At 45.8% G+C, this 25380-nt stretch overlaps 2 protein-coding genes and 1 non-coding gene across 5 annotated transcripts; 2 read left to right on the plus strand and 1 right to left on the minus strand.

The window, feature by feature from the left end:
• Nucleotides 1-9049: 9049 nt before the first annotated feature.
• On the minus strand, nucleotides 9050-12103 carry LOC129012376 (serine/arginine repetitive matrix protein 3-like). The gene is made up of 2 exons (XM_054447998.2): nucleotides 11940-12103; nucleotides 9050-11866 (listed from the first exon to the last, which is right to left on the minus strand). Exons 1-2 carry the CDS (start codon nucleotides 12101-12103, stop codon nucleotides 10288-10290), a joined length of 1743 nt encoding a protein of 580 aa, XP_054303973.2. The 3' UTR covers nucleotides 9050-10287.
• EIF5 (eukaryotic translation initiation factor 5) lies at nucleotides 10208-20232 on the plus strand. Of its 3 annotated transcripts, XR_010123636.1 has the most exons (13): nucleotides 10208-11307; nucleotides 11446-11654; nucleotides 12708-12987; nucleotides 13091-13172; nucleotides 13735-13907; nucleotides 14171-14282; nucleotides 15387-15532; nucleotides 15794-15952; nucleotides 16232-16393; nucleotides 16699-16863; nucleotides 17489-17623; nucleotides 18020-18182; nucleotides 19224-20232. XR_010123636.1 is itself a non-coding variant. In XM_054449368.2 (12 exons), exons 3-12 carry the CDS (start codon nucleotides 12916-12918, stop codon nucleotides 18107-18109), a joined length of 1296 nt encoding a protein of 431 aa, XP_054305343.1. In that variant the 5' UTR covers nucleotides 10208-11307; nucleotides 11446-11654; nucleotides 12708-12915; the 3' UTR covers nucleotides 18110-20232. The 3 variants fall into 3 exon arrangements, 2 of the variants coding, with proteins under 2 accessions (XP_054305343.1, XP_054305342.1); XM_054449368.2 differs by having other exon boundaries at nucleotides 18020-20232; XM_054449367.2 differs by lacking the exons at nucleotides 10208-11307; nucleotides 11446-11654 and adding an exon at nucleotides 11866-12241 and having other exon boundaries at nucleotides 18020-20232.
• On the plus strand, nucleotides 14901-15026 carry LOC129013439 (small nucleolar RNA SNORA28). Its single transcript, XR_008493915.2, has one exon. It is a non-coding gene; the product is annotated as a small nucleolar RNA SNORA28 (small nucleolar RNA).
• Nucleotides 20233-25380: the final 5148 nt, after the last annotated feature.

Genomic DNA, 25380 nt, shown 5'->3' on the forward strand with positions numbered 1-25380 from the left:
TCATCTCCAGAACTTTTTCATCTTGTAAAACTGAGACTCCGAAACATTGAACCACGACTCCCTCCAGCCCCTGCCCCAGTCTACTTTCTGTCTCTATGAATTTGCCTGCTCTAGGTACCTCATACTAATAAAATTCTATAGTAATTCTCCTTTTGAAACTGGCTTATTTCCCTTAGTTTAACGGATGAACCCTGAAGACATTATGCTAAAGGAAACAGTCCAGTCATGGCTTTAAATTCTGACTGTGATTTTAACGCAGCAAACGTGTGTGTTAAAAATGGCTATGAACTTTGTAGATGCCTAGCAAGAGAGCATGGAATGTGAATGACCCAGCCCGGAAGACTTCCTTCTGCATGAAATACCCAAACATACAAGTAGCCTTTATGAGCTAAACTAAAAAAAGGATTTCTGAGCACAGGCTCCTGGCACATAAAGCTCAGAATAGCTGAGCTTCACTTACCAAGTATAACAGCACAAAATGTCACGCCGGGAATACTGAATGTGGGAGTTCACTGCTCAAGGAAAAAAATCCCTCACCTAATTTAAGGAAACCCTAAATGAATCAATTTTTTTGTTGTTGTTAAAAACTCTATATTGCAACAGTCCCATCTGGTGCTAACTATATTTGCTTACAGAAAGCAGTACCACAAAAGAAAGGTTATTTAGAGCATGCAATGGTTTCTGGATGGTTCTTCCATCTACTAGAGAACATGACAGAGACCTAAGAAATTGACCCTAAATATGGACATAAATTTGTGTAAATGAAAGGTTAGAAACATCACATTCTGGGCCAGGTGTGGTGGCTCACAGCTGTAATCCCAGCGCTTTGGAAAGCCAAGGTGGGTGGATCACTTGAAGCCAGGAGTTGGAGACCAGCCTGGCCAACATGGTGAAACTCTCTACAAAAAAATACAAATTACAAAATACAAAAATTAGCCAGGCATGGTGACGCATGCCTGTAGTCCCAGCTACTTGGGAGGCTTCGATCACTTGGACCAGGAGACAGAGGCTGCAATGAGTCTAGATCAAGCCATTACACAAGACCCTGTCAAAAAACAAACAAACAAAAAAAAACAAACAGGCACAGTGGCTCATGCCTGTAATCCCAGCACTTTGGGAGGCCGAGGCGGGCGGATCACAAGGTCAGGAGTTCGACACTCCTGACCAGGAGCCCAGCCAATATGGTGAAACCCCTGTCTCTACTAAAAATACAAAAATTAGCTGGGCATGGTGGTGTGCACCTGTAGTCCCAGCTACTCGGGAGGCTGAAGCAGGAGAATCACTGGAACCTGGGAGGCGGAGGTTGCAGTGAGCTGAGATTGTGCCACTGCACTCCAGCCTGGGCTACAGAGCGAGACTCCACCTCAAAAAAGTAAAAATAAAAAAAGAAATATCACCTCTGGGTCAAGAAGATAATCAGATTCGTTTTACCTTATACCAGAAGCCCTTGCTTCTGTACCATCCGTCTCCTTGTAAGATGGTCACCCTGGGAAATTGGCAGGATAGCCTGTCCTACCTTGTGAGGGTATTTAAATGACTGCAGACTTGATTTCAGGAGAGTGACCAAAATGTAGGTTAGTTTCCTGCTGTCTGTATTACAAGAGAGGAGTCTGATGGGAAAGAGAACGCAGCCTGCTGGGCTTTACCAGGAAACACATGCTGTTCACCTCTCAGGACCCTGCCTCCTGCCCATATCCACACACCAGCTCTGCTCAAGTGGTCCTCCTGCCTCAGCCTCCAGAGTAGCTGGGATTATAGGTGGGCAACACCGTGCCTGGTTTTTATTTTGTATATATTTGGATATAGTCACTTAGGTTTTAATTGTAGCCTCAGTCAAGCTGTATAACCTCTCTGTGCCTCAGTTTCCTTATCTGTGCTGAAGTGGAGCAGCAATAGAATCTCTGTCAGAGGACTGCCATTGTGGGGATCCAGTGATTAGCGTATCTGAAGCAATAAGGCCACCAAACCACAGCTGCCACTGGGCACTGGCTGACGCTTTAGGAGTCTCCCAGAGTGGATGATGAACAAGGGCCATGCTCTACATTTCGTGTGACTTAAGGTTTTTGTAAATCATGTTCCCAAAGCGATATGTTCTCTCACTAGACCCTCCAGAAGAAAAAACAAAACAAAACAAAATCTAATATGTTTAACACCTAACCCCAGGTACCTGTGAATGAGACCTTATTTGAAAATAGCGTTATTGCAGATTTAATTGAGTTACGATGTGGTCATGCTGGAATAGGGCAGGTCTTCAATTAAATATGTCTGGTGTCCTTATAAGAAGAGACACAGAGGCCAGGTGCGGTGGCAAGGTGGCTCACACCTGTAATCCAAACACTTTGGGAGGCCAAGGCGGGTGAATCATCTGAGGTCAGGAGTTCAAGACCAGCCTGGCCAAAATGGCGAAACCCCATCTCTACTAAAAATACAAAAATTAGCCAGGCGTGGTGGCGGGCGCCTGCAATCCCAGCTACTGAGGAGGCTGAGGCAGGATAATCGCTTGAACCTGGGAGGCAGAGGTTGCGGTGAGCCGAGATCGCATCACTGCACTCCAGCCTGGGCAACAAGAGTGACACTCCATCTCAAAAAAAAAAAAAAAGAGAGAGACACAGAGAGGAAAACGCCAAGTGAAGATACTTTACCCAAAGGCGATGAAACCAAGTGATGACAGAGGCAGATTTGGAGCTCTATGGCTGCAAGCTGAGAAACGCCAAAGACTGCCGGCAGCCACCAGATGCTGGAGAGTGCATGCAGCAGCCAACCCAAGGATTTTGAACCTTCTGGACTATGGAACTATGAAAAAATGAATTTGTTTCTTTTTTTTTTTTTTTGAGATGGAGTTTCACTCTGTCGCCCAGGCTGGAGTGCCGTGGCGTGATATCAGCTCACTGCACTCCAAGGTTCAAGTGATTCTCGTGCCTCAGCCTCCCAAGTAGCTGGCATTACAGGCATCCACCACCACGCCTGGTTAATTTTTCTATTTTTAGTAGAGATGGGATTTCACCATGTTGGCCAGGCTGGTCTCAAACTTCTAAGGTGATCTGCCCACCTCGGGCTCCTAAAGTGCTGAGATTACAGATATGAGCCACCGTGCCCGGCCAAAAACTAAAACTGAATTTCTGTTGTTTTGAGCCACACAGTTTCTGTTGCTTTGTTACAACAGCCCTGGGAAACAATGTCTTAGCTGTTTAAATCCTCTAGGGCTGGCAGATAGAGGGCATGTGATACATATCCATTGAATGAATGAATAAATGAGTAAAGATAAACACAGAGGTAAGGCAAGCAATGGGGAATAAATGATGGGGCAGGTGTGGGTGCACACACACACCTGGAGGGGGAGAGCCCACACACACACCTGGAGGGGGACAGAGCACATGCACACCTGGAGGGGGACAGAGCCCACACACACACCTGGAGGGGGACAGAGCACATGCACACCTGGAGGGGGAGAGCCCACACACACACCTGGAGGGGGACAGAGCACAGACACACCTGGAGGGCAACAGTGCATACCCATACCTGGAGGGGGGACACAGCACATGCACACCTGGAGGGGGACAGTGCCTACATACACACCTGGAGGGGAACACTGCACACTCATACCTGGAGGGGGAAAGAGCCCACGCACACCTAGAGGGGGGAGAGTACATGCACACCTGGAGGGGGACAGAGCCCATGCACACCTGGAGGGGACACAGCCCACGCACACCTGGAGGGGGACAGAGCTCATGCACACCTGGAGGGGACACAGCACACGCACACCTGGAAGGGGACAGAGCACACGTGCACCTGGAGGGGAACAGAGCACATGCACACCTGGAGGGGCACAGAGCACACGTACACCTGGAGGGGGACAGAGCACACGCACACCTGGAGGGGAACAGAGCACACGCACACCTGGAGGGGGACAGAGCACACGCAAACCTGGAGGGGGACAGAGCACACGTACACCTGGAGGGGAGAGCACACGCACACCTGGAGGGGGACAGAGCACACGTACACCTGGAGGGGAGAGCACACGCACACCTGGAGGGGGAGAGCACACACACACCTGGAAGGGAACAGTGCACAGGCACACCTGGAGGAGTACAGAGCACACGCACACCTGGAGGGGAACAGTGCACACATACACCTGGAGGGGGAGAACACACGCACACCTGGAGGGGGAGAACACACGCACACCTGGAGGGGAACAGAGCACATGTACATCTGGAGGGGGAGAACACACGCACACACCTGGATAGGGAGTCACTCGTTCTTTTCTGTGAGCATTCAGGCCCCAACTTTGGGTCTAAAAGGTCAGCTGAAACTTGGCTCCTGGGAAATCTATCATGTGGGTATGTCCCAGAGTACAAGGGCTTCCGATTGTCCAAGGAACCAGAAATCTGAATTTTTACGTGAAATCTTCCATGTTTTCCTTTTCTTTTCTTTTTTTTTTTTTTTTGAGACGGAGTCTCACACTGTCGCCCAGGCTATAGTGCAATGGCACGATCTTGGCTCACTGCAAGCTCAGCCTCCCGGATTCAAGCGATTCTCCTGCCTCAGCCTCCCGAGTAGCTGGGATTACAGGCGCCCGCCACCAGGCCCAGCTAATTTTTTGTATTTTTGTATTTTGTACAGACGGGGTTTCACCGTGTTAGCCAGGAAGGTCTCAATCTCCTAACCTCGTGATCCACCCACCTCAGCCTCCCAAAGTGCTGCAATTACAGGTGTGAGCCACCGTGCCCGGCCTAAAATCTTCCATGTTTTTCAATGTTGTCTTACAAAAGAAGTCCCCACTCTGGGGTCCATTTGCATCTCCAGTGTCTGGCGCCCCCCGGGCAGGATATGCAGTGGCTAATGAAAATCTGTAGCATAAAGGAAAACGCATCCTCACAGGTCTGAAGACAGCACACCTGAGTGGATCTTCTGGGACAGTGTTAGCTACCAGGGTTATGACTTGGATCCTGCCTCCCCTCATGGGAAACTTAAAAAAGCACTGGAGTAAAGGAAATCCAGCTGAGGGAAGAGAGGCAAATTCCTGGGACCTAGATGCACCACACAGGACTATTAGTCCTTAGTCGGGGGAAGAGTTCTGAAGCTGGGAGTCAAGACACCTGACCCCCCAACTGGAGGTAAATCATCTCTCTGAGTCTCGGCTTCCTCATCCATAAAATGAAGGAATAAAATGTATACTTGCCACCTCCCAAGGTGTGAGGAGGACAGTGACAGAGCATGGGTGATGAGGCTTTGTCAGCGCTGCAAGGCCATTGGCACCTTCCTAATTCCAACAGCCATGATCAGTCCAACGCCACTCCCATCACGTCACCATTAGACCTGGGGACCACTTCTCCAACACACCCATTGGGGCAGATTTTGTTCTTCTTATCCACAAACAGACTATCGAAATTAGGGCAGCTCGAATATCTCAAAAGAAAGCTGCTGAGACTATGCTGAGGTGAAGAAGGGTATTTGGGTTCCAACATCATGGGGGTCCCCCAGTTTTAAGGCACAGGACAGTCCTGGGATCAGCAGCTCCTGCATCCCCTGGGAATTTGTCACTGAGGTGCTGTGTGTGGCTTCAATGTGACCAAGACAACACCAATCCAATATTGTAGGGCCTGCTCTGATCCATCCACGTTTCTCTGTCATCTGCTGCATGTAGGACGCTGCGCAGGCAGAATCAATGCCATTTTGCGTTTTTTTCTTTTTCCAGGAATGAGACAATGCAGGATGGCTGCTGGGTGGGATCACAGCTCCACACTTCGGAGGAGGAAGACTTTATGTCAGTCTCCAGTGATCCCTCGCCTGGACCCTTATCTTTCCTCAAACACCTCTGCTTCCTGCCTCTGTCCCTTTTGGAACTAAAGGCCTGTTCCTCAGCCAAAGTCCAGAGTCCTTTCTTCTCAAGCATGAGTCCCCTGCCCTCCAGTTGCTTGGCCCAGTAAGGAACTCAGAGAAGGAAACAGGCAACTGCAATCAAATGACACGAATGCCAGTGGTGTGGGGTAGGTGCAGCCTGGCCGTGGGATGGGCAGGTCATGAAGGCAGGGAGACACGCTGTTCAGAGGGTCAGAGATCTCACGAAGGGCAAGCTTCAGTGGGGTGTCCAGCAAGCAGATATTTGCCTCCACTTGTTTACATGTGACCTCCTGGGCAGGGTCTGTGATGTAGGTGGGCCTGCACCCTCACTGCCTAGCACAGAATTATGTATTGATAGGGATGCACTAGATTACCATGGTTTAGGACACCAGCCCTCAAGTCGGCCGATGCCTCTGTACTCACCAGATAACCTTCGGTTCCCTTCCAGCGGCTTCAAATGTTTGCTCTATGAACACCCCTGTGACTGGCTGGCGCTAGAAGAAAAATTATGCATATACCCTGTAGCTTGTCCTGAAGTAGGGGGGACAAGAACTTAAGTTAACAGTGTGCGGCTTTAAAAGTTGAGAGGTCGGGCGCGGTGGCTCACACCTCTAATGCCAGCACTTTCGGAGGCTGAGACGGGCAGATCACCTGAGGTTGGGAGTTCGAGACCAGCCTGACCAACATGGAGAAACCCCGTCTCTTACTAAAAATACAAAACTAGCCGGGTGTGGCAGCAGGTGCCTGTAATCCCAGCTACTGAGGAGGCTGAGGTACGAGAATCACTTGAACCCAGGAGGCAGAGGTTGCAAGAGCTGAGATCGTGCCATTGCATTCCAGCCTGGCAACAGAGCGAGACTCCGTCTCAAAAAAAAAAAAAAAGTTGAGAGGTGGGTGTCACAGAGGGGGACCAGCTGGCCAGCCAGACTGCCCCTCACAGTGTACAATACCTGAGTCCATTTGAGAGCCCACAGCTCAGAAACACAAGGCTCTCAGTCCATGCAGAGTTGATCTTGGTGGGGGGTGGGAGGGAGGGGACACTCATTCACGTTCAACAGAGTCACAGCCAATGTGTAAACAACCAGAAGGCCAGTTTACCAATCTACCTTTCCAGCAGCTGTTCCTGTCATCAGGGCATGCACTGAGGTGTGCAATTCATGCACTCATTCAACAAGGTTTTCACAAGCACCAAGTGTCCATTAGTTCATGGACTGTGAGCACCTGACTGGGGAAAATAATGCAGCCAAATGAGGTAGAGATCCAGAAAGGGGAAGCAGAATTGTGCAATGAGCTTGGCGTCACACAAGCTGGAGCTCAAACGCTGTCCATCATTTATTAGGGAGGCGACTTTGGGGAAAATTGCTTAACCTTCCTGAGTCTCTTTCCTCACCTGTAAAATGGGTATAACAACATCTCCTTACATGATTATTAAAGAATGGGATTACATATGTAAAATGCCTAGTTTTGTTTGTTTTTGTATTTATCTGGAGAGGCTATGCCACATAATTTTTAAGGGAACAGGCTTTGGGATCAGACAGATCTGTCTTTAAATCCCAGCTCTGCCACTTACTAGGTACATGATTTGGGTAAGTTGCTTAATTTTTTTCCACTAAGCCTTGGTTCGCTCATTTGTAAAATGGAAATACAAATTCCTCATAGGGTCTGGGAAATAAGATAATGTATTCGAAGGACTTAGAAAACTCCTAGGATATGATAAACATTTAACAAATGGTATGATTAAGAGTAATTTTTAGGTGCCAATATTCAGAATAAACAAGGAACTCAAACAACTCAGTGACAAAAAATAAATAAATCTGATTTTTAAATAGACAAAGGATCTCAATTGATATTTCTCCAAGAAAGACATACAAGTGGCCAACACATGTATGAAAAAATGCTCAATGTCACTAATCAACAGGGAAACGCAAATCAAAACCACAAAGACAAAAAATAACAAATGCTGGCAAGGGTGCAGAGAAAAGGGAACTCTGATGCACTGTTGGTGGGAAGGTAAATTAGTACAGCCATTATGGAAAATAGCATGGAGGTTTCTCAAAAAACTAAAAATAGATCTTCCATATGATCCAGCAATCCCACTACTAGGTATTTATCCAAAGGAAATCAAATCAATATTATCAAAGAGATATCTGCACCCCCATGTTTATTGCAGCACCAGTCACAATAGCAAAAGATATGGAATCAACTTAAGTATCCACCAACAAATGAATGGATAGGCTGGTTGCAGTGACTCATGCCTGTAATCCCAGCACTTCAGGATGCCAAGGTGGGAGGATTGCTTGAGGCCAAGAGTTCGAGACCAGCCTGGGCAACATAGTGAGATTCCCCCCGCCATCTTATTATTTAAAAAAAAAAAAAAAAAAGATAAAGAAAATGTGTTATAGGCTGGGCGCGGTGGCTCACGCCTGTAATCCCAGGACTTTGGGAGGCCAAGGCGGGTGGATCACACAGTCAGGAGTTCAAGACCAGCCTGTCCAATATGGTGAAACCCCGTCTTTACTAAAAAAATACAAAAATTAGCCGCACGTGATGGCACGCACCTGTTGTCCCAGCTACTTGGGAGGCTGAGGCAGGAGAATCGCTTGAACCCGGGAGCCGGAGGTTGCAGTGAGCTGAGATCAGGCCACTTGCACTCCAGCCTGGGTGACACAGTGAGACTCCGTCTCAAAAAAAAAAAAAGTTTTACATATACTGGAATACTATTCAGTCATAAAAAAATAATGAAATCCTTTTATCTGAAGCAACATGGCTGAGACTGGAGGACAATATCATATTAAGTGAAATAAGTCAGGCACAGAAAGATAAATACCACATATTCTCATTCATATGTGGGAGCTGAAAAAAAATTTGAGTTCATGGAGGTAGAGAGTTGAATTGTGGTTTATTAGAAGCCGGGAAGGCTAGTGGGAGGAGAGAAGAGGGAGAGGTTGATACAAAATTGCAGCTCAATAAGTTCTAGTGCTCTGTAGTATTTCAGGATGAATATACTTAACAACAATCTATTGTATATTTTCAAAAAGCTATAAAAGAGAATTCTGAATGTTCCCAACACAAAGAAATGATAAATATCTGAGGTGGATAGGCTGATTACTGTGCTTTGATCATTACACATTGTATACATGTACAGAAATATCGCTTTGTATCCCACAAATGTTATTATGTATTAACTAAAAATAAAAGGGAGAAAAAGAACACAAAAGTATTATTTTTTAAAGTTGTCCATGGTTGCATACAAATGAGTGGTACACATATTAAAAAGCAGTTAAAATTATTACAAACTTCAATGAAATTAAAAATTGTGCCACTAAACATACGAAAAAGCTAATTAGTGTTTCATTATTAAAACTTTTCTGAAAAGGAAGGCCTCCCACCTCAGACTAGTTTCATGCCTATACTTTCCACAGAGTTTCTAAAATAACATCATTTTTGTGCTGCCAAGCAAAAAGTCAGATCTGTTTCAATAGTGCTAAGTCATGCTCCACAGTGACACAGCAGCAGCATCTCTGGGATCCCCTTTTCTAGTTTGTCTGATGGGAACCCTGGTACTCATAAGGCACTGTGCATTTGGCTTAACAACTATACACCAAGGTACACACTGCGGGATTATAAAAGTCCTTGCCCTAAGGGACACAGATCACCTCTCAATTCTGGATCGTGCCTTTATTTCTTCCTACCAACACTGCCAATTTTTAAGTTGTTTATAAAGCTTTTAGTTATGGAAGTGCGATCTTGGATTTTGATAAAAATCAACATAGCTGCCAATTCTAACCTCAGTGCAAATGCAACTGGTCTAAAACAAAGGGCAGCCCCTGATCTACCTCATCCTGTCCTCAGCAACATTGCTCTTTTCCAGATCGGGAAACCTGCACGGCCGCTCAGGACTTCTCGATGACTGCACCTTAGAGACCAGAGTGCAGGTTAGCGGGGCTCTCGCTCCATCAGTCAAGTGAGGTCTTCAAACTTCAGGGTGAACTATGGATGTGTTTTTAAGACTCAAGTTTTCACAAAAAAATCCAAGTTTCAGAAAGAATGGGAGAGTTGCAACAGAACTAAAATATGAGAGCCTCTCTCTAAATAATAATAATTTTCTTTTTCTTTTTCTTTTTTTTTGAGACAGTCTCACTCTGTTGTCCAGGCTGGAGTGCAGTGGTGTGATCTCGGCTCACTGCAACCTGTGCCTCCCAGGTTCAAGGTTTCTCCTGCCTCGGCCTCCCGAGTAGCTGGGATTACAAGCGAGCCACCACGCCCAGCTAATTTTTTGTATCTTTAGTAGAGACAGGGTTCCACCATATTGGCCAGGCTGGTCTCAAATCCCTGACCTCAGGTGATCCACCCACCTCAGCCTCCCAAAGTGCTGGGATTACAGACGTGAGCCACCGCGACCGGCCTACATAATAATAATTTTCAACGGAATACATTGGAATCTCATTATAAACGCCTGCTCTGGGCTACGATTTGCCTGTCAAGAAATTCACAAGTCATAAACTGGAGCGGTGGACTCGACGTGATGCCCACTAGGAGCAAGGTGACAAGAGAAGCACGAAGGACAGCGCTTTTCAACCCTGGGAGCACAGGGAGGCCTTCACCAGAAGGTGGGAACCCACCACGAAGCGCCTTCAGGAGGCCCCGGGATTCCAAACCAACTAAGGGCCTCCTCTTCGGAAAACTGGAGGCGACGCGCTGAGCTAAGCGCGCAGGCTCGGTTGCGGGCCGGCACCGAGGCGGCGCGGCCTCGCGACCGCCCTGGGCGGTCACTGGCGAGTCACGGGCTCGTTCCGCCAGCGGCCAATCCACTCCGAGTCCGAAACAGAAGATGGCCCTGGGATGAAAGACCCAGGCCTGGGGCTTAAGGTGGAAAAACAACTCATTCCTCGAGGCCCGGAGACGGGCGTCCCGGGAGGACGGGAAAGGCAGACGAGCGCCCGCTGCGGGGAGAACGCGGTCGGGTTCCTCTCCCCGAAGGTAGCGGCCGCAAAAACACGGCCTCGAAAGCAGTTTCGAGGACGATGGCTCCTGCGTCCCAGGAGTCGCCGCGACGCCGCGGCCTGGCCCAAACCCGGGAAGGGAGGGGACCAACCGCCATCTTGCCCGCAAAGCCCAAACCGACAAAGCACTGCCCCCGGTGCCGTAGCCCCACCACCAGGGCCACTCCGGGTCTCGCGAGACCCAAGGGCTGCGCCGCGAAGACCTCTGGGAAAGGCGGGGGGAGGGGAGAGGAAGGAAGCAGGGCCGGGGCTGGAGGCGGGCCGAGGCCGCGAGTGGAGCCTCAGGAAGCAGAAGGGGCGCGGAAAGACGCGATTGACGTCGCAAGCGAACCAATGACGAGAGAGCTGTGGCAGGCCTCCAGCCAATGGGCAGTGAGGCCTGACGCGGGGGGCGGACGCTGGGGCCGAGGGTAGCTTGAGCGCGGCGGCGGCGTTGTTCAGTCAGAGCGAGAACATTCCAGAGGTGAGTCGGGTGGAGGGGCGGCGGCCCCGCGCCCCCTGCCCGGTGCTTCCCGCCCCCTCGACCCCGCGGGCCGCTGGCTGGCGGGGAAGGCGCACCCCCCGACCGCCCGCGGCTCACGGCGCAGTCTCTCCGCGCCAGGTCGCCAAGCTCCGGCGCTGACGGGTGTGGACCGCGGACGTCGCTGGGACAGCCCCTCCCCGCTGCTCGGCGGCGGCACCTGGCCCGGCCGCTCCTCGCTGCGCTTCGCCTCCGCCTCCTCGGACTCGGACTCGGGTTTACATCGCGCCTCACTTCATCCCAGTCCCGGGCGAGCAGCGTTGGGTTTATGTCTTTATTTGACGAAAACGGTGAGTCGCGGGCGCGGCGGGCCAGGAGATGGCGGCCGCACAAGATGGCGGCGGCCGCCGCGTGACCCCGCCGCGGCGTGTGGCGCAGTTTGGGCGGACGGCGGGCGGGCGCGGGCCCGGGCACCGGCCGCCCCCTCCCCGCGCGCTCCCCGGCCCGGCCTCGCCCCCTCCCCGGCCCTGCGGGAGCGCGCCGCGCGTGCCCGCCGCTCGGGCTGACTCAGGCTTCAGCTGCTGCATTTGTGAGTCATCGCGCGCTCCGGGGCGGGGGCGGCCCGATCCCGGCACCCCTCGGTAGTGTATCGCTTCCCGGCTGTGCACTCTCCGGGGCCGCCGGCTCTCGGAGGACGCGCTGGGGATGGGGCCAGACGCCCCGGTCGCGCGCCGCTCTCCTTCGCGGAGCTGTCCGGCTCGCCAGCCCCCGCGGAAACGCCTCGGAGCGCGGTAGCCATGGGGACCAGGGCGAAGGTTAACCGAGTGTTTGAATAGCGAGGAAAAGGGAGGCCGGGCCGAGCCTGGCGTTCGCTCGCGCTCTCTTGCTTAATGGCACTTCTGGGCGAGCGCTGCGTTTAAGGAAGTGCTGCTTTGAAGTAAGCCGTGGTTGCCGAAGCAACAATTAGTTGTAGAGAGCAGTTGTCTAGTTTCCCCTTAAAAATGATAACGAACGGGGGTGTGCCTGAGAAGTTTGCTTATCCAGGCGGGATGGGCGGCGGAGAGGGCTCGGCTTCGTTCTTCAGCACTTCCAGGATGGCCGCAGAGGCAAACCTGCTGATTGCCCTCGGTCGGATGGAAACTCACGGCGGCTGAGGCAGCACAGCTTGTGTTTTCTTGTCAGGCATTTCCCTACCGGAGTCACACCTTAGTCGAAATGGAGGCCTTTTTATGTTCCCGCAGATTGTACTGTTACATGAGAATAGCTGTTTGCATGTGATCTCAGATGCTTTTTAAGGTAGAATTAAGCAGAAGCATAACTAGGGTGTAAAAGGAGGCGTTTCCATCCAGCGATGGTGTTAAACCTGGGGGGATTTTTGTGTGTTCTTTCCCTTTCTCTTTCAGAGCTGTTGCGCAGCCATTGGTACCTGTATTGGGGAAACATAGCATACAAGCAAGAAGCTTACAGCCTCAGTGGCGAAAATTTTTTCATGTCAGAGACCGAGAACTCTTGCAGTCGTTTATGTCATCCCTTCTTCTCCAGACAGAAGATACCAAAAAGTTGCAATCAAAGATCTCTTCATCTTATTGATAAAGCCACTAATAAGCCAAAATGTCTGTCAATGTCAACCGCAGCGTGTCAGACCAGTTCTATCGCTACAAGATGCCCCGTCTGATTGCCAAGGTAATAAATTGCTCTTCAATTTAGTTGATCGCTCTTTTTGTAGAATTTTGAAGTTTGCATTTGTCGGGGGAAACTGCACAACTAAAATTCTTATTTCCTTTAGGTTGAGGGCAAAGGAAATGGAATCAAGACAGTCATAGTCAACATGGTTGACGTTGCAAAGGCGCTTAATCGGCCTCCAACGTGTAAGTAAAGCTTGGAAAAGTCCATAAAGGGCATATTATGGATAGAGTCTTCAAAGTCTTTGAGCTGCAAAACTTGTTCTAATTGTATGCTAGCTAATTAGCTTACAAGTTAAGTGAGGAATCGTGGTTTATTGGTTGCCATGAGTTTACAAAACTACCAGGGGAACACATTTAATTAAAGAGTGGATGGCCGGGCGCGATAGCTCACACCTGTAACCCCCAGCACTTTGGAAGGCTGAGGTGGGCAGATCACGAGGTCAGGAGTTCTAGACCAGCCTAGCCAACATAGTGAAACCCTGAATCTACTAATAATACAAAAATTAGCCAGGCGTCGTGGCATGCGCCTCTAGTCCCAGCTACTTGGGAGGCTGAGGCGGGAGAATCGCTTGAACCCCGGAAACGGAGGTTGCAGTGAGCTGAGACCACGCTGTTGCACTCCAGCCTGGGTGACAGAGTGAGACTGTCTCTCAAAAAAAAAAAAAAAAGTGGTCATACAAATGTGAGTGAGTAGCCAAAGATTTAGTTAACTGTAATGATCCAAACTCCTCTTTCATTCAAATAGATCCCACCAAATATTTTGGTTGTGAGCTGGGAGCACAGACCCAGTTTGATGTTAAGAATGACCGTTACATTGTCAATGGATCTCATGAGGCGAATAAGCTGCAAGACATGTTGGATGGATTCATTAAAAAATTTGTTCTCTGTCCTGAATGTGAGAATCCTGAAACAGATTTGGTAAGTGCTTTTGTGGTTGTCAAAAGAAAAAGCCGTATACTTATTTTTGTGATACCACTAAGTCACCTTTCTGAGAAGGCAGAGCAAATGTAATTTTAAATCAAACACAAAACTCCAGTTTTGGAGATATTTCCATTTTTTTTAAAGTAGGTCACTGTGTGAAAAAAGTTTTCTTTGCATGTGAAGCTGTCTGTGGTTTAGATGTCTTCTGATTAGATATTTTCATGTTATATTATGGATAACGTTTGTTATTTTTTTGGCAGCATGTCAATCCAAAGAAGCAAACAATAGGTAATTCTTGTAAAGCCTGTGGCTATCGAGGCATGCTTGACACACATCATAAACTCTGCACATTCATTCTCAAAAACCCACCTGGTGAGTCTTCCATGATGAACTCCTAAGATCCTAAGATAAGTGACTAACTGTTGGGAACAAAATAGAAGATTTTTTTGTAATAGGAATGTAAGGGAGACTGGGCACGGTGGCTCATGCATTCCCCGCATTTTGGGAGGCCAGGGCGGCCACATCACTTGAGGCCAGGAGTTCAAGACCAGCCAGGCCAACGTAGTGAAACCCGTCTAGTAAAAACACAAAAATTAGCTTAGCGTAGTGGTGTGCTACTGTAATCCCAGCTGCTTGGGTGGCTGAGGCATGAGCGTCGCTTGAACGTCCGAGGCAGAGGTTGCACTGAGCTGAGATCGTGCCACTTGCACTCCAGCTTGGGCAACAGCGACTCTCTCAAAAAAACAATATAAGGAACTTTTTAGTCCTTGTACTATGTTTTATCAAATCTAAGACATCTTTCAAAAGTGTCTTGTTAATTACAATTAAAAGTGAAAAATAGGCTGCCAATTAAACTGTGCCATATCAGTTAAGACAGATTATCTGAGGGTAGATGAAGTAATGACTAAAATTCTGCTGGAAACCCAGCAAAGGATCTTTTACTGGCATTGTTTGGTAAAGAGGGTCCGCTTCATTAAACTTGAGTATTGCAAGCAACACTCTGTGGCAGATGATCAAAACTGTCTGACACAATTTGAGCTTGCTATATCAAGAAAGTCTAACCTATTCCGGTGTTCTCTCTCCCATGAGATAAGCCGTTATATAGACTTAAACAGTGTTCTACCTGTTGGCTAAAGCTGGGTTGAGTTAATGACTTTGTTCATGAGGGATGACAGAGAGGGATCCTTAGGGCCACCTCTCACTCACTCCCTAGTGGAGGCATCATCATCTTAATCTTACCTAGCAGTTACAATACCCCTAATGTTTTGTGTAACTCCATTCTTAGACTGACATTCTTATGTATGAAGTACATGATGAATTTCATCTGTGAAGCCTCTTAGGTAGCATTGTGTGTGCTGTGTGGTTTTTCTGAGGGGATCCATAGGAAAATAAGGGCAGGGTTTTAAATGTTAATGATGGGCAATGAGGTAATGTAAGTTATGGGGTTAAATTTTTATTTCTTTTTTTTTTCTGTAGAGAATAGTGACAGTGGTACAGGAAAGAAAGAAAAAGAAAAGAAAAATAGAAAGGGCAAAGACAAGGAAAATGGTTCCGTATCCAGCAGTGAGACACCACCACCACCACCACCACCAAATGAAATTAGTCCTCCTCCACATACAATGGTGAGTGCAGGGTTGATGGCCTAGTGGGCACTAAAGATGTGTAAAGTATATGGCATTTGGTTGAGGTGGGTGGAAATGTTGAAACTAGCCTTCAGTGTGTAATACACTAATATTTTGGATTCCAAGTACTGTTGGTTGTTTGAATTAAGGTGAACACAGTTTTGGTGGGAGATGGACTTGATGCCATTAACTTGGAAAAATCTGAAACTTTTTTTGTTGTTTTTAAGGTCTTTGATCAAGTAGCTCTGTTTTCGTAAACAGGAAGAAGAGGAGGATGATGACTGGGGAGAAGATACAACTGAGGAAGCTCAAAGGCGTCGAATGGATGAAATCAGTGACCATGCAAAAGTTCTGACACTCAGTGATGATTTGGAAAGAACAATTGAGGAGCGGGTCAATATCCTGTTTGATTTTGTTAAGGTAAAACGTTTGCTTGGTCTGTAAATCAGCTTCAACCCAGCCTTGTTTGTGCCTTTAGATACATGATACTTTAGCAGTGTAATTAGGATTACTCTAATGTACGACTTTTTAGAACTCTTGTTCATTTAAATATTTTTTTGCGCGTGATTTTAGGCACAATGTGTCACAACTGCCAAATTAGGTAGGAAAAATATGTCCATCAGAGCAGGGACTGGCGGGTATCTTGAGCCTGGCAAAGTGTGCCTCCATTGCACTGAATTGTTTTCCTTTTATTTGCAGAAAAAGAAAGAAGAGGGTGTTATTGATTCATCTGACAAAGAAATTGTTGCTGAAGCAGAAAGACTGGATGTAAAAGCCATGGGCCCTCTTGTTCTGACTGAAGTTCTTTTTAATGAGAAGATCAGAGAACAGATTAAGAAATACAGGCGCCATTTCTTACGAGTAAGCAAATTGCTCTGGATTCATAAATGAGATTACAGCTGTGTGGCTTTCGAGATGGTCATTTTAACCACTTTTGCTCGTCCTGTCATGCTTGAAAGTGGGGGAATTGACCCACCTTACAAGCCTCTGAGTATCTGAAAGCGCCTTACCTAGGACCTTGCAGAGTAATAGGGATATTTATGCATTGACCTTTTAGAACCACTATGATATGGACCGTGCACTTGCAGACACTCTTACTTGGGTAGTGGAGTTGTCAACTTAAAACATATAAAAAAGCTTGTTAACACCAAGGTGTCTATTTGCAGTTTTGTCACAACAACAAAAAAGCTCAACGGTACCTTCTTCATGGTTTGGAGTGTGTGGTAGCAATGCATCAAGCTCAGCTTATCTCCAAGATTCCACATATCTTGAAGGAGATGTACGATGCAGACCTTTTAGAAGAAGAAGTCATCATCAGCTGGTCGGAAAAGGTGGGGAATACATAGGTGGGCTCTTCAAGTTCACAAGTTTTGGGGGTTTTTTTTGGTTGGTTGGTTGTTTTTGGAGACGGAGTCTCACTCTTGTTGCCCAGGCAGGAGTACAGTGGTATGATCTCGGCTCCGTGAAACCTCCGCCTCCTGGCTTCAGGTGATTCTTCTGCCTCAGCCTCCCGAGTAGCTGGGATTACAGGCACCTGCGGTCATGCCCAGCTAATTTTTGTATTTTTAGTAGATGGGGTTTTACCATGTTGGCCAGGTTGGTCTCGAACTCCTGACCTCAGATGATCCACTGGTCTCCCAAAGTGCTGAGGTTACAGGTGTGAGCCACTGCGCCCAGCTGTTCACAAGTATTGAGACAGGGTTTTGAGATGAAGAAGAAATATCTAATACCTATAGCTAAAGTTCAGTCCCTGTGCTGTAGATTGTGATTCACACCATGTCAGCTTTGTAGTCATAACAGACTGCTGAGACTAATGTGTTCACCGAGTACATTGATTCTGTTTGAGGTTTCAGACTTGTTAGGAGCCAGTCCCCTCAGCTCAGTAAGGGGGATTGTATAAATAACCAAAAGTTGTTAAAAGTCCTCAACTGAGAGACTTGTACTCACATTTTTTAGGCCTCTAAGAAATATGTCTCCAAAGAACTTGCCAAAGAGATTCGTGTCAAAGCAGAACCATTTATAAAATGGTTGAAGGAGGCAGAGGAAGAATCTTCTGGTGGTGAAGAAGAAGACGAAGATGAGAACATTGAGGTAAACATTGGGGGAGGAGAGGGTATTGGATACAGTGCTGGCGATGGGTGTTTGATATTTAAAAAGGTTTGTGAGGAGTGATAAAATGGCAGTTTGAGGTAATTTCAAGTTGAATTTAAGATGCAATAAAATACAGCCTCTCAATAATTTGGAAAATAATAGGGTGATGGAAACTGTTCCTAGTCCTACACATTATAGTCTATAAAAAACTTTAAAAATGCTCTTAGACTGGAGCCTTGTGTAAGAGAACTTGCAGTGTTTGCGTAACAAAACTGTTCCGTGAAGAAGAAATAGCTGCATTAGGCAGTTTTCTTCCTCTGTGACCACAGTTTACATTGATATGTTTTATAAACAGATTTATTAACTTACGTTGAATAAAACCATTCCTCTTATCAGGTGGTGTATTCGAAGACTGCCAGTGTACCGAAAGTTGAAACTGTAAAGTCAGACAACAAGGATGACGACATCGATATTGATGCCATTTAAAGGGATGGATGCAACCTAGCTTAACAGTATAATGCTGCAAATTTTTCTCCATTATCAGCCAGAAGTGCAACATGTATGTGCAAAAGCTAAAATGGCTTAACATCATGCTACACTTTACACTAAAAATCTATTACTGTGAGTGGTCTGTAATTAAGCCCAATGAGACATCTAGGGAGTCCATACACATCAGTGAGCAGATGTAGTTTGCTTATTTATAGCATGTTTCTTTTTGAAAAACTAGTGGTGGACACATTTGGATCACATTTATACAGTTATAAAAATAAAGATTTGATTTTGGTCGTTCTTCAGATGTTTGGCTCTGAATGACTTAAGCTGAAGTAACTGGCTCCTTATTTTAAATGTTGTGCCATCATTTCACCTGATGAGCATTCTTGGAGCCTGCCAGATATTGTTAGGTCCTGGGGCTGTAAAGAGGTCTTCAACAGGATGTAAAGGAAACTTAATTGTAATTAATTTATTCAGCCTATTAAGAAATAAAGTACTAAAGTTTTATCTCTATAGTTCCTCAAATTGGCATCTGGTAATGTACATTGTGAGGTAGACTTTGATAAGCAAATGACAATGCAACATCTTACCAAGAAGTAAATATGACCTGAGTGTCCTATAAATAATGTAAGAGCAGGAGTTGAAACTTGGAGAGCTGTTTTCTCATTTCATGTACACTTGCCCCAAATTGTCTTTGAAGTCGTGTGCATTGCACGTTGGATGAGTCAGGGAAATTATTACATTAACAAGCATTTTGTGTGTACGTAGTAGTTACTTTGTACTGAGAGAACTTGCTTTGGGGTGCAATTAAACAATAAACTGATTTTATTTGGGAGAAACAGGGAAGGGTGCACTTAACTAGCAGCCTAAGCATGATTTTTCAGCTTTTGCCCTTAGGGTTTAAATTACAATTCCAAAATGTTAGACATGCTGTATCTTTTTGTTCAGTGTGGCTTTAATCGTCCCCTCTTATGGTTTGTTCTGTAATGCCTTTTACATTTGGACACATAGTTTATGCTTTTTAGATTTTGGTTGCTTTCTTGCCAAAATAAGTGTTAACTGTGTTTCAAACTTGATTTTCTTTTTTCTTTTTTTTTTTTTCTTCCAGAATGTCTTATTTACAAAGAAAGCTAAAAGTATACTTCTAAGTCAGAGCCTCTATTTTGGTGTAAGACTTGGGATATTTTTTACTTCACATTGAATATAGCCAGGCACCCAAGAAGTCTGATGGCCACCTGAGTGCAGGTGACAAGGACCTGACAGAGCCCATGCAGGGCTTTAGATTTGGACACACAAGAGTCGATAACTTCCTCGTGAACTCCTTGCCTGATATAAACTCATATTATGGGTTCTGACTGTGTTTGAGTAATCATCTTCAAGGTTAAACCTGTTGGCAGTTACCCCTTTTCACAAAGTGCACAGTGGGAATCGAGAATCAATAGGGTTAATTTTGGAGCAGTAGCTTATACCATTCACCTGTTTTTTTGTGACTGACTTCACAGATAATGAGACCTTAATAACAAATAGGCATAAAAAATTTTCACATTGAAATGATACAAACATGATGTAATAAAACCTTGTTGGCTTGATATTTTAAGGAATTGAAACCTAGCAATTTTACTGGAGAGACAAGAATTGGTCTCCAGCTGCCTTTGATAGATTCGGGTGCAAGTGGAGCAGGAGCCATATACCTGGAGGGGGAATGTGCTTTGTCACACCAAAGAGGATTTTTTTTTCTTCAAACTTGTATGTTGCCTAGGTTTCAAATTCTTTGCCACAAGGCTGATTTGCTTTCATTAACTGGAATTCTGTAGGAGATACTGGTGACCTAAGCTAAGTTGCACTCAACATACTCAGTGTCAAGCTAATGAGGTTCTGTTATAAAGCTTCTACTTTTAATCTGAGGGAAAACATGTTCAGGGCTTCTAGAACACTAAAAAATTTGGCTTAAACCAGTGTTCAGTCTGGTGCCAAACTTCCAATAGAATACAAATTCACATAATCTGAACTTTGTTCACAGGTTATCCTAATAGAGTAATTCTTCACTTTGCTCTATTGAACTGTCTTAAGGATTTGTTTAAACAGCTAAGTTACTTGATTAAAATGATAAAATTGTATTTTGTCTCTGCTTTAATATTAAAATTAACTTGTTTTCGTTTTATAATGAGATCAAAGCATTGGAATCTGCCCTGTTTTGTAGCTGTTGCTTTGGGTTTGTGTTGGATGTATCCTGCAGTTACACTTGCCAGCCCCACTCACAAAAGTTGTTCATTTCATTGGGTCACTGGCTTTATTTGCTAGTCTTGTGGTCTGTGAACTGAGAATCTGCCTCAATTTTATTTCTTGAAATCTTGGCAGGTACTTAATAGAGAACTCAGACTTCAAATATACAGCTATGTAACTGAATAATTGTATATATCTCTAGTTAAGAATGAGGGAATGGGGAGGTTTGCTTTCTAAACAAGTATATTCTGAAGTTGACTTAAATTTTTAGTGTGGGTCCTAAAGTTTAGAGATTGGCAAGAAGGTCTCTAATCCACTGCTTCCCACTTGAGAAGGGAGGGGTATCAAAATTGAGCCCCAAGCTGTTTGTTCCAGTGTACCAAGCACTGACTTTATGCCTTTGGCCTGGAGATGGCAGAAGTGAAAGCTGGCCATCTGCAAAAAGCAGATAAGTGAATTTGAACCTTTTGCATTTTGTTAGTCAGTTCTCATCATGGTCCTGAGGCATAGGTACTGTTGTACCAAGGTCACTTATCTAACAAAATAACCAACCCTTCATGTATTTTAAATTTCTCTGACAAGTCTGTAGACAATCCTTATCTAACCAACTATTTTCTTAATTGCTGTAGCTTGACCTACCAGTATTCTGGAGTAACCAGCAAATGCAAAGTTGACCTTGTTCCTGCATCGTCTTTTTGATGGTTCAAATTTCAGCCTCCCTGACTACTCCAAAGCCTGAGCAGTCTTAGTACCAGAAACAGTGCTGCACTTTTGTCTACTTCCTAGCATGTGCTGTGTGACCCCATAATGACATTCCATAAGTGGGGTGACAGCAGATGACTTGCCAGTAGTCTCATTGTAGGTTTGTGCACCAGAGTGACCCTGTGAGCCTTTGTTAATAGGTTGGGAGCTCAGGATTTATGTCCACCTGTCTGGTCTAGCCAAACAGTTTTTTTCTGGGAATCAAATTTCTTTGGTTTTTATGGCCAGAAATTTAAGGACTTGTGTGTGCTGGGATGTGAGAATAGAAGCTACAGAGTTCTTTTCTTAGGACCTAGTCTGGGAGGTGCAATGTCAGGACCTCCAGGAGAATGGGAGGATCTGAGCTGACCCTGCCGTTCGGTTATGCAGTCAATTATTTCTTTTTAAGAGGAAGAGGATTCACTTGGGTGTTGGGATCAAATCTGGATTCTGTCCTGGGCCTTACTGTAAAACTAGGGGACTGCCTTTCCATATGTGGTGGGGGTGGAGACCCTTGTGTGCAGCACTCAGAATCCCACTGGAAGCCTAATGCAGTCAGAAGCAATGCCTGGCTGGGACAGTAGGGGAAATTCCACCCAATTTTGCTGTGAGCCTAAAAGCTCTTTTTAAAAATGGTCAATTAACTAAAAGATAAAAACGAGTCTTTTAGGAGAGTAGAAAACACAACTGAAAAGCAGGGAAATCTGAAAGAGATGTATTAAGTTAACATTTTTTAAAAATCCAAATGAAAGTAAATGGAATCTATCAGGTAAAGGACAAGTTGCAAGCTTGGATTTTTAAGTCTAGCAATACACCGTTTACAAGAGCATCACCTAAAATGTGACTAAAGATGTTGAAAGGATGAAAAAAGGTATAGTAGACATACACTAACCGAAAATGTAGCTCTTTGAATCTCAAAAGATTTTAATAAAGTGTGCAAGTTGTCAGAATCAAGGCAGAGTCACTTGTGTTCAAGAAACACAAAACAACCTGAACAAATAGAGTAGGGTTTTGCAGTCTTTTGTGATAGTGAAGGGTCTCGTGCTGGTATGCCCAATAACAAAATTAACACAAAAGATTGCCAAAACCACAGCCTTGCACAAAAACATCACGGCCTTATACAAAAAGTACTTCAAGGACATCTACCCGGCAACAGCCTGTCCAGCTGTGGACTTCGTCACCCTTGTTATGGATCTTTGTAGCCACAGGTGGTAATCTCAAAACAGTCAACATAGTCTTCATTTATCCTTTAAAAACCATTCTCCCGGCCACGCATGGTGGCTCGCCTGTAATACCAGCCCTTTGGGAGGCTGAGGTGGGCGGATCACCTGAGGTTGGGAGTTCAAGACCAGCCTGACCAACGTGGCGAGACCCCGTCTCTACTAAAAATACAAAAACTTAGCTGGGTGGGGTGGTGCATGCCTGTAATCCCAGCTACTCGGCTGAGGTAGGAGAATCGCTTGAACCTGGGAGGTGGAGGTTGCAGTGAGACGAGATCCTGCTACTGTGCTCCAGCCTGGGCGACAGAGTGAGACTCTGTCTCAAAAAAAAAAAAAAACCTCTCCCTTTACCTTCCTGAAGTACACACATAGCTCATAATGACATGTGTATTCCCATTGCAATGCCCTATTCCTGAATATGTATCTTTTAGAGAGCCTCTCTCTCTCACTTAATTGACATAAATGGGGTCAGAAATGAGACCTAAAGAAAGATGACTATCAGAAAAAATTACTCTTTTTGGCCAGTATGCATATGAGCCCTTTGCGCTGTAGGCTTCCATGACTCAAATTTTTGGCCCTAGTGAGTCTTCTTTCAGGCCAGCCCTCCCTGTTTTTGGTGGAGGCTTTGTTTTTCTTTTTTTTTTTTTTTTTTGTTTGTTTGTTTGAGATAGAGTCTTGCTCTGTCGCCCAGGCTGGAGTGCAGTGGTGCGATCCTGGCTCACTGCAAGCTCCGTCTCCTGGGTTCACGCCATTCTCCTGCCTCAGCCTCCCAAGTAGCTGGGACGACAGGTGCACGCTGCCACTCCCGGCTAATTTTTTTTATTTTTAGAAGACACGAGGGTTTCACCATGTTAGCCAGGATGGTCTCGATCTCCTGATTTCATGATCCACCCGCCTTGGCCTCCCAAAGTGCTGGGATTACAGGCGTGAGCCACTGTACCCGGCTTTTTTTTTTTTTTTTTTTTTTTGGTAGAGGCTTTTTGATATTCAAGATCTGGTTTGGTTATAAGGCCACCTTAATAAAGAACCTTACATCCCTCCTGAGATGATAAAGACTTATCTTTTCTGGTAAGTCCTTTCTGGTATAAAGACAGAGGTCTCTGGCTTGAGTATTCCGGTTTCTATTGAATTCACATTCTATCTGTGAGGCATGTCATTTCTGGTGAATTCACTTTTGGTCTGAGCGTGTAATATTTTGTTTGATCTGCATGCCTGGGTTAAAATTTTGTGAACACTCATCTCTTGGTGTCCCGTGATTTGGTTTCACTCGTTTCCCTGGATTTTTTTCTAAAAATCTTCTGCGTTTTAAATAGTGGGCTCAGGATGTCTAATTAAAAGCCGCTAGGGCAGTTGCCACCATCTAAAACACCAATCCAAACTCCTGACATTCTCTCTCAGGATAAAAAAGGTATTCTGGCCGGGCACAGTGGCTCACGCCTGTAATCCCAACACTTTGGGAGGCCGAGGCGGGCGGATCACCTGAGGTCGGGAATTCCAGATCAGCCTGACCAACATGGAGAAACCCTGTCTCTACTAAAAAATACAAAATCAGCCAGGTGTGGTGGCACATGCCTGTAATTCCAGCTACTCAGGAGGCTGAGGCAGGAGAATCGCTTGAACCCGGGAGGCGGAGGTTGCAGTGAGCCGAGATTGTGCCATTGCACTCCAGCTTGGGCAACAAGAGCGAACTCTGTCTCAAAAAAAAAAAAAAAGAAATTCTTTGCTCTTGAGAGATTAATAAAAAGCAGAATGGGATTCTCAACCATTATAACATGCTGCTAGGCTTTCTGGGACTCCAGCCAGTTACATATGATAGCCCATTCTTGTGAACATTTTTTAAATGATGGGCAAATTATATCAAGGAAAAATCAGAGTTCAAATGGTCATTGCTTGAACTTTCAAAAAAAAAAAAGAAAAGAAAAACCCAAAACACTGCAACTATAGAGTTAAAGTAGGCCGGGCACAGTGGCTCACGCCTGTAATCCCAGCACTTTGGGAGGCCGAGGTGGGTGGAACACTTGAGGTCAGGAATTCAAGACCAGCCTGACTAACATAGTGAAACCCCATCTCTACAAAAAATACAAAAATTACCTGGGCGTGGTGGCTCACACCTGTAATTCTGGCTACTCGAGAGGCTGAGGCATGAGAATCACTTGAACCCAGGAGGCAGAGGCTGCAGTGAGCCGAGATTGCGCCACTGCACTCCAGCCTGGGCGACAAAACAAGACTCCGTATCAAAAAAAAAAAAAAAAACTAGAGTTAATGTAAAGCCTACTAAGTTGTCTCTCTCTTTTTCTCTCTGCTGGCTTTTCTATTGGTATTGGGAAAAAACTGACTGCTTATGGCATTCTAGCCAAGATTTTTTTTTTTTTGAGTCTTAAAGGGCTTTCAAATTAATGGCTTATAAATGACAAAAGCGCATGGTAACCAACAACCTAGACACCTTTTGGAAATGTAAATTTAAATTTGCTTGACTAATAATTGCTTAGGGTGAAGGAACAGTTAATTGAAAGATTAACAGTCTAAAAGAAAAGAGCCAGATAAATATTTATGAAGGTTAGGCTCTCAGATTAAATGGGCCAGAATCTTCAGCTCAGAGCAATAACATAAAATATCACCGTAGGCCGGGGCGCGGTGGCTCACACCTATAATTCCAGCACTTTGGGAGGCCGAGACGGGTGGCTCACCTGAGGTCTGGAGTTTGAGACCAGCCTGGCCAACATGGTGAAACCCTGTTTTCATTTTTAAGAAATACAAAAATTAACTGGGTGTGGCAGCATGTGCCTGTAATCCCAGCTACTCAGGAGGCTGAGGCAGGAGAATCGCTTCACCCGGAAGGTGAAGGTTGCAGTGAGCCGAGACCGCGCCATTGCACTGTAGCCTGGGCAACAAAAGTGAAACTCCATCTCAAAAAACAAAACAAAAAAACAAAAAACTTCATACTGTTATGTTAAAATTTTTGCAAAGCCTGATACAGTAGCTCACACCTGTAATCCCAGCACTGTGGGAGGCCAAGGTGAGCAGGTCACTTGAGCCCAGGAGTTCAAGACCAGCCAGGGCAACATGGTGGAACCCCATCTT

Source organism: Pongo pygmaeus, chromosome 15 (assembly GCF_028885625.2).
Source record: "Pongo pygmaeus isolate AG05252 chromosome 15, NHGRI_mPonPyg2-v2.0_pri, whole genome shotgun sequence".
NCBI lineage: Eukaryota > Metazoa > Chordata > Mammalia > Primates > Hominidae > Pongo > Pongo pygmaeus.

Bases quoted from the DNA above. Each gene is read 5' to 3' on its own strand.
- LOC129012376 (XM_054447998.2), bottom strand. From the start codon at position 12,103: ATGGCTACCGCGCTCCGAGGCGTTTCCGCGGGGGCTGGCGAGCCGGAC. The intron at 11,867-11,939 runs GTGCCGGGATCG...AGCCTGAGTCAG, and splicing joins AAGCGATACACTACCGAGGG to CCCGAGCGGCGGGCACGCGC.
- EIF5 (XM_054449368.2), top strand. From the start codon at position 12,916: ATGTCTGTCAATGTCAACCGCAGCGTGTCAGACCAGTTCTATCGCTAC. The intron at 15,533-15,793 runs GTGAGTGCAGGG...TTTCGTAAACAG, and splicing joins GTCCTCCTCCACATACAATG to GAAGAAGAGGAGGATGATGA. The intron at 16,394-16,698 runs GTAAGCAAATTG...GTCTATTTGCAG, and splicing joins ACAGGCGCCATTTCTTACGA to TTTTGTCACAACAACAAAAA.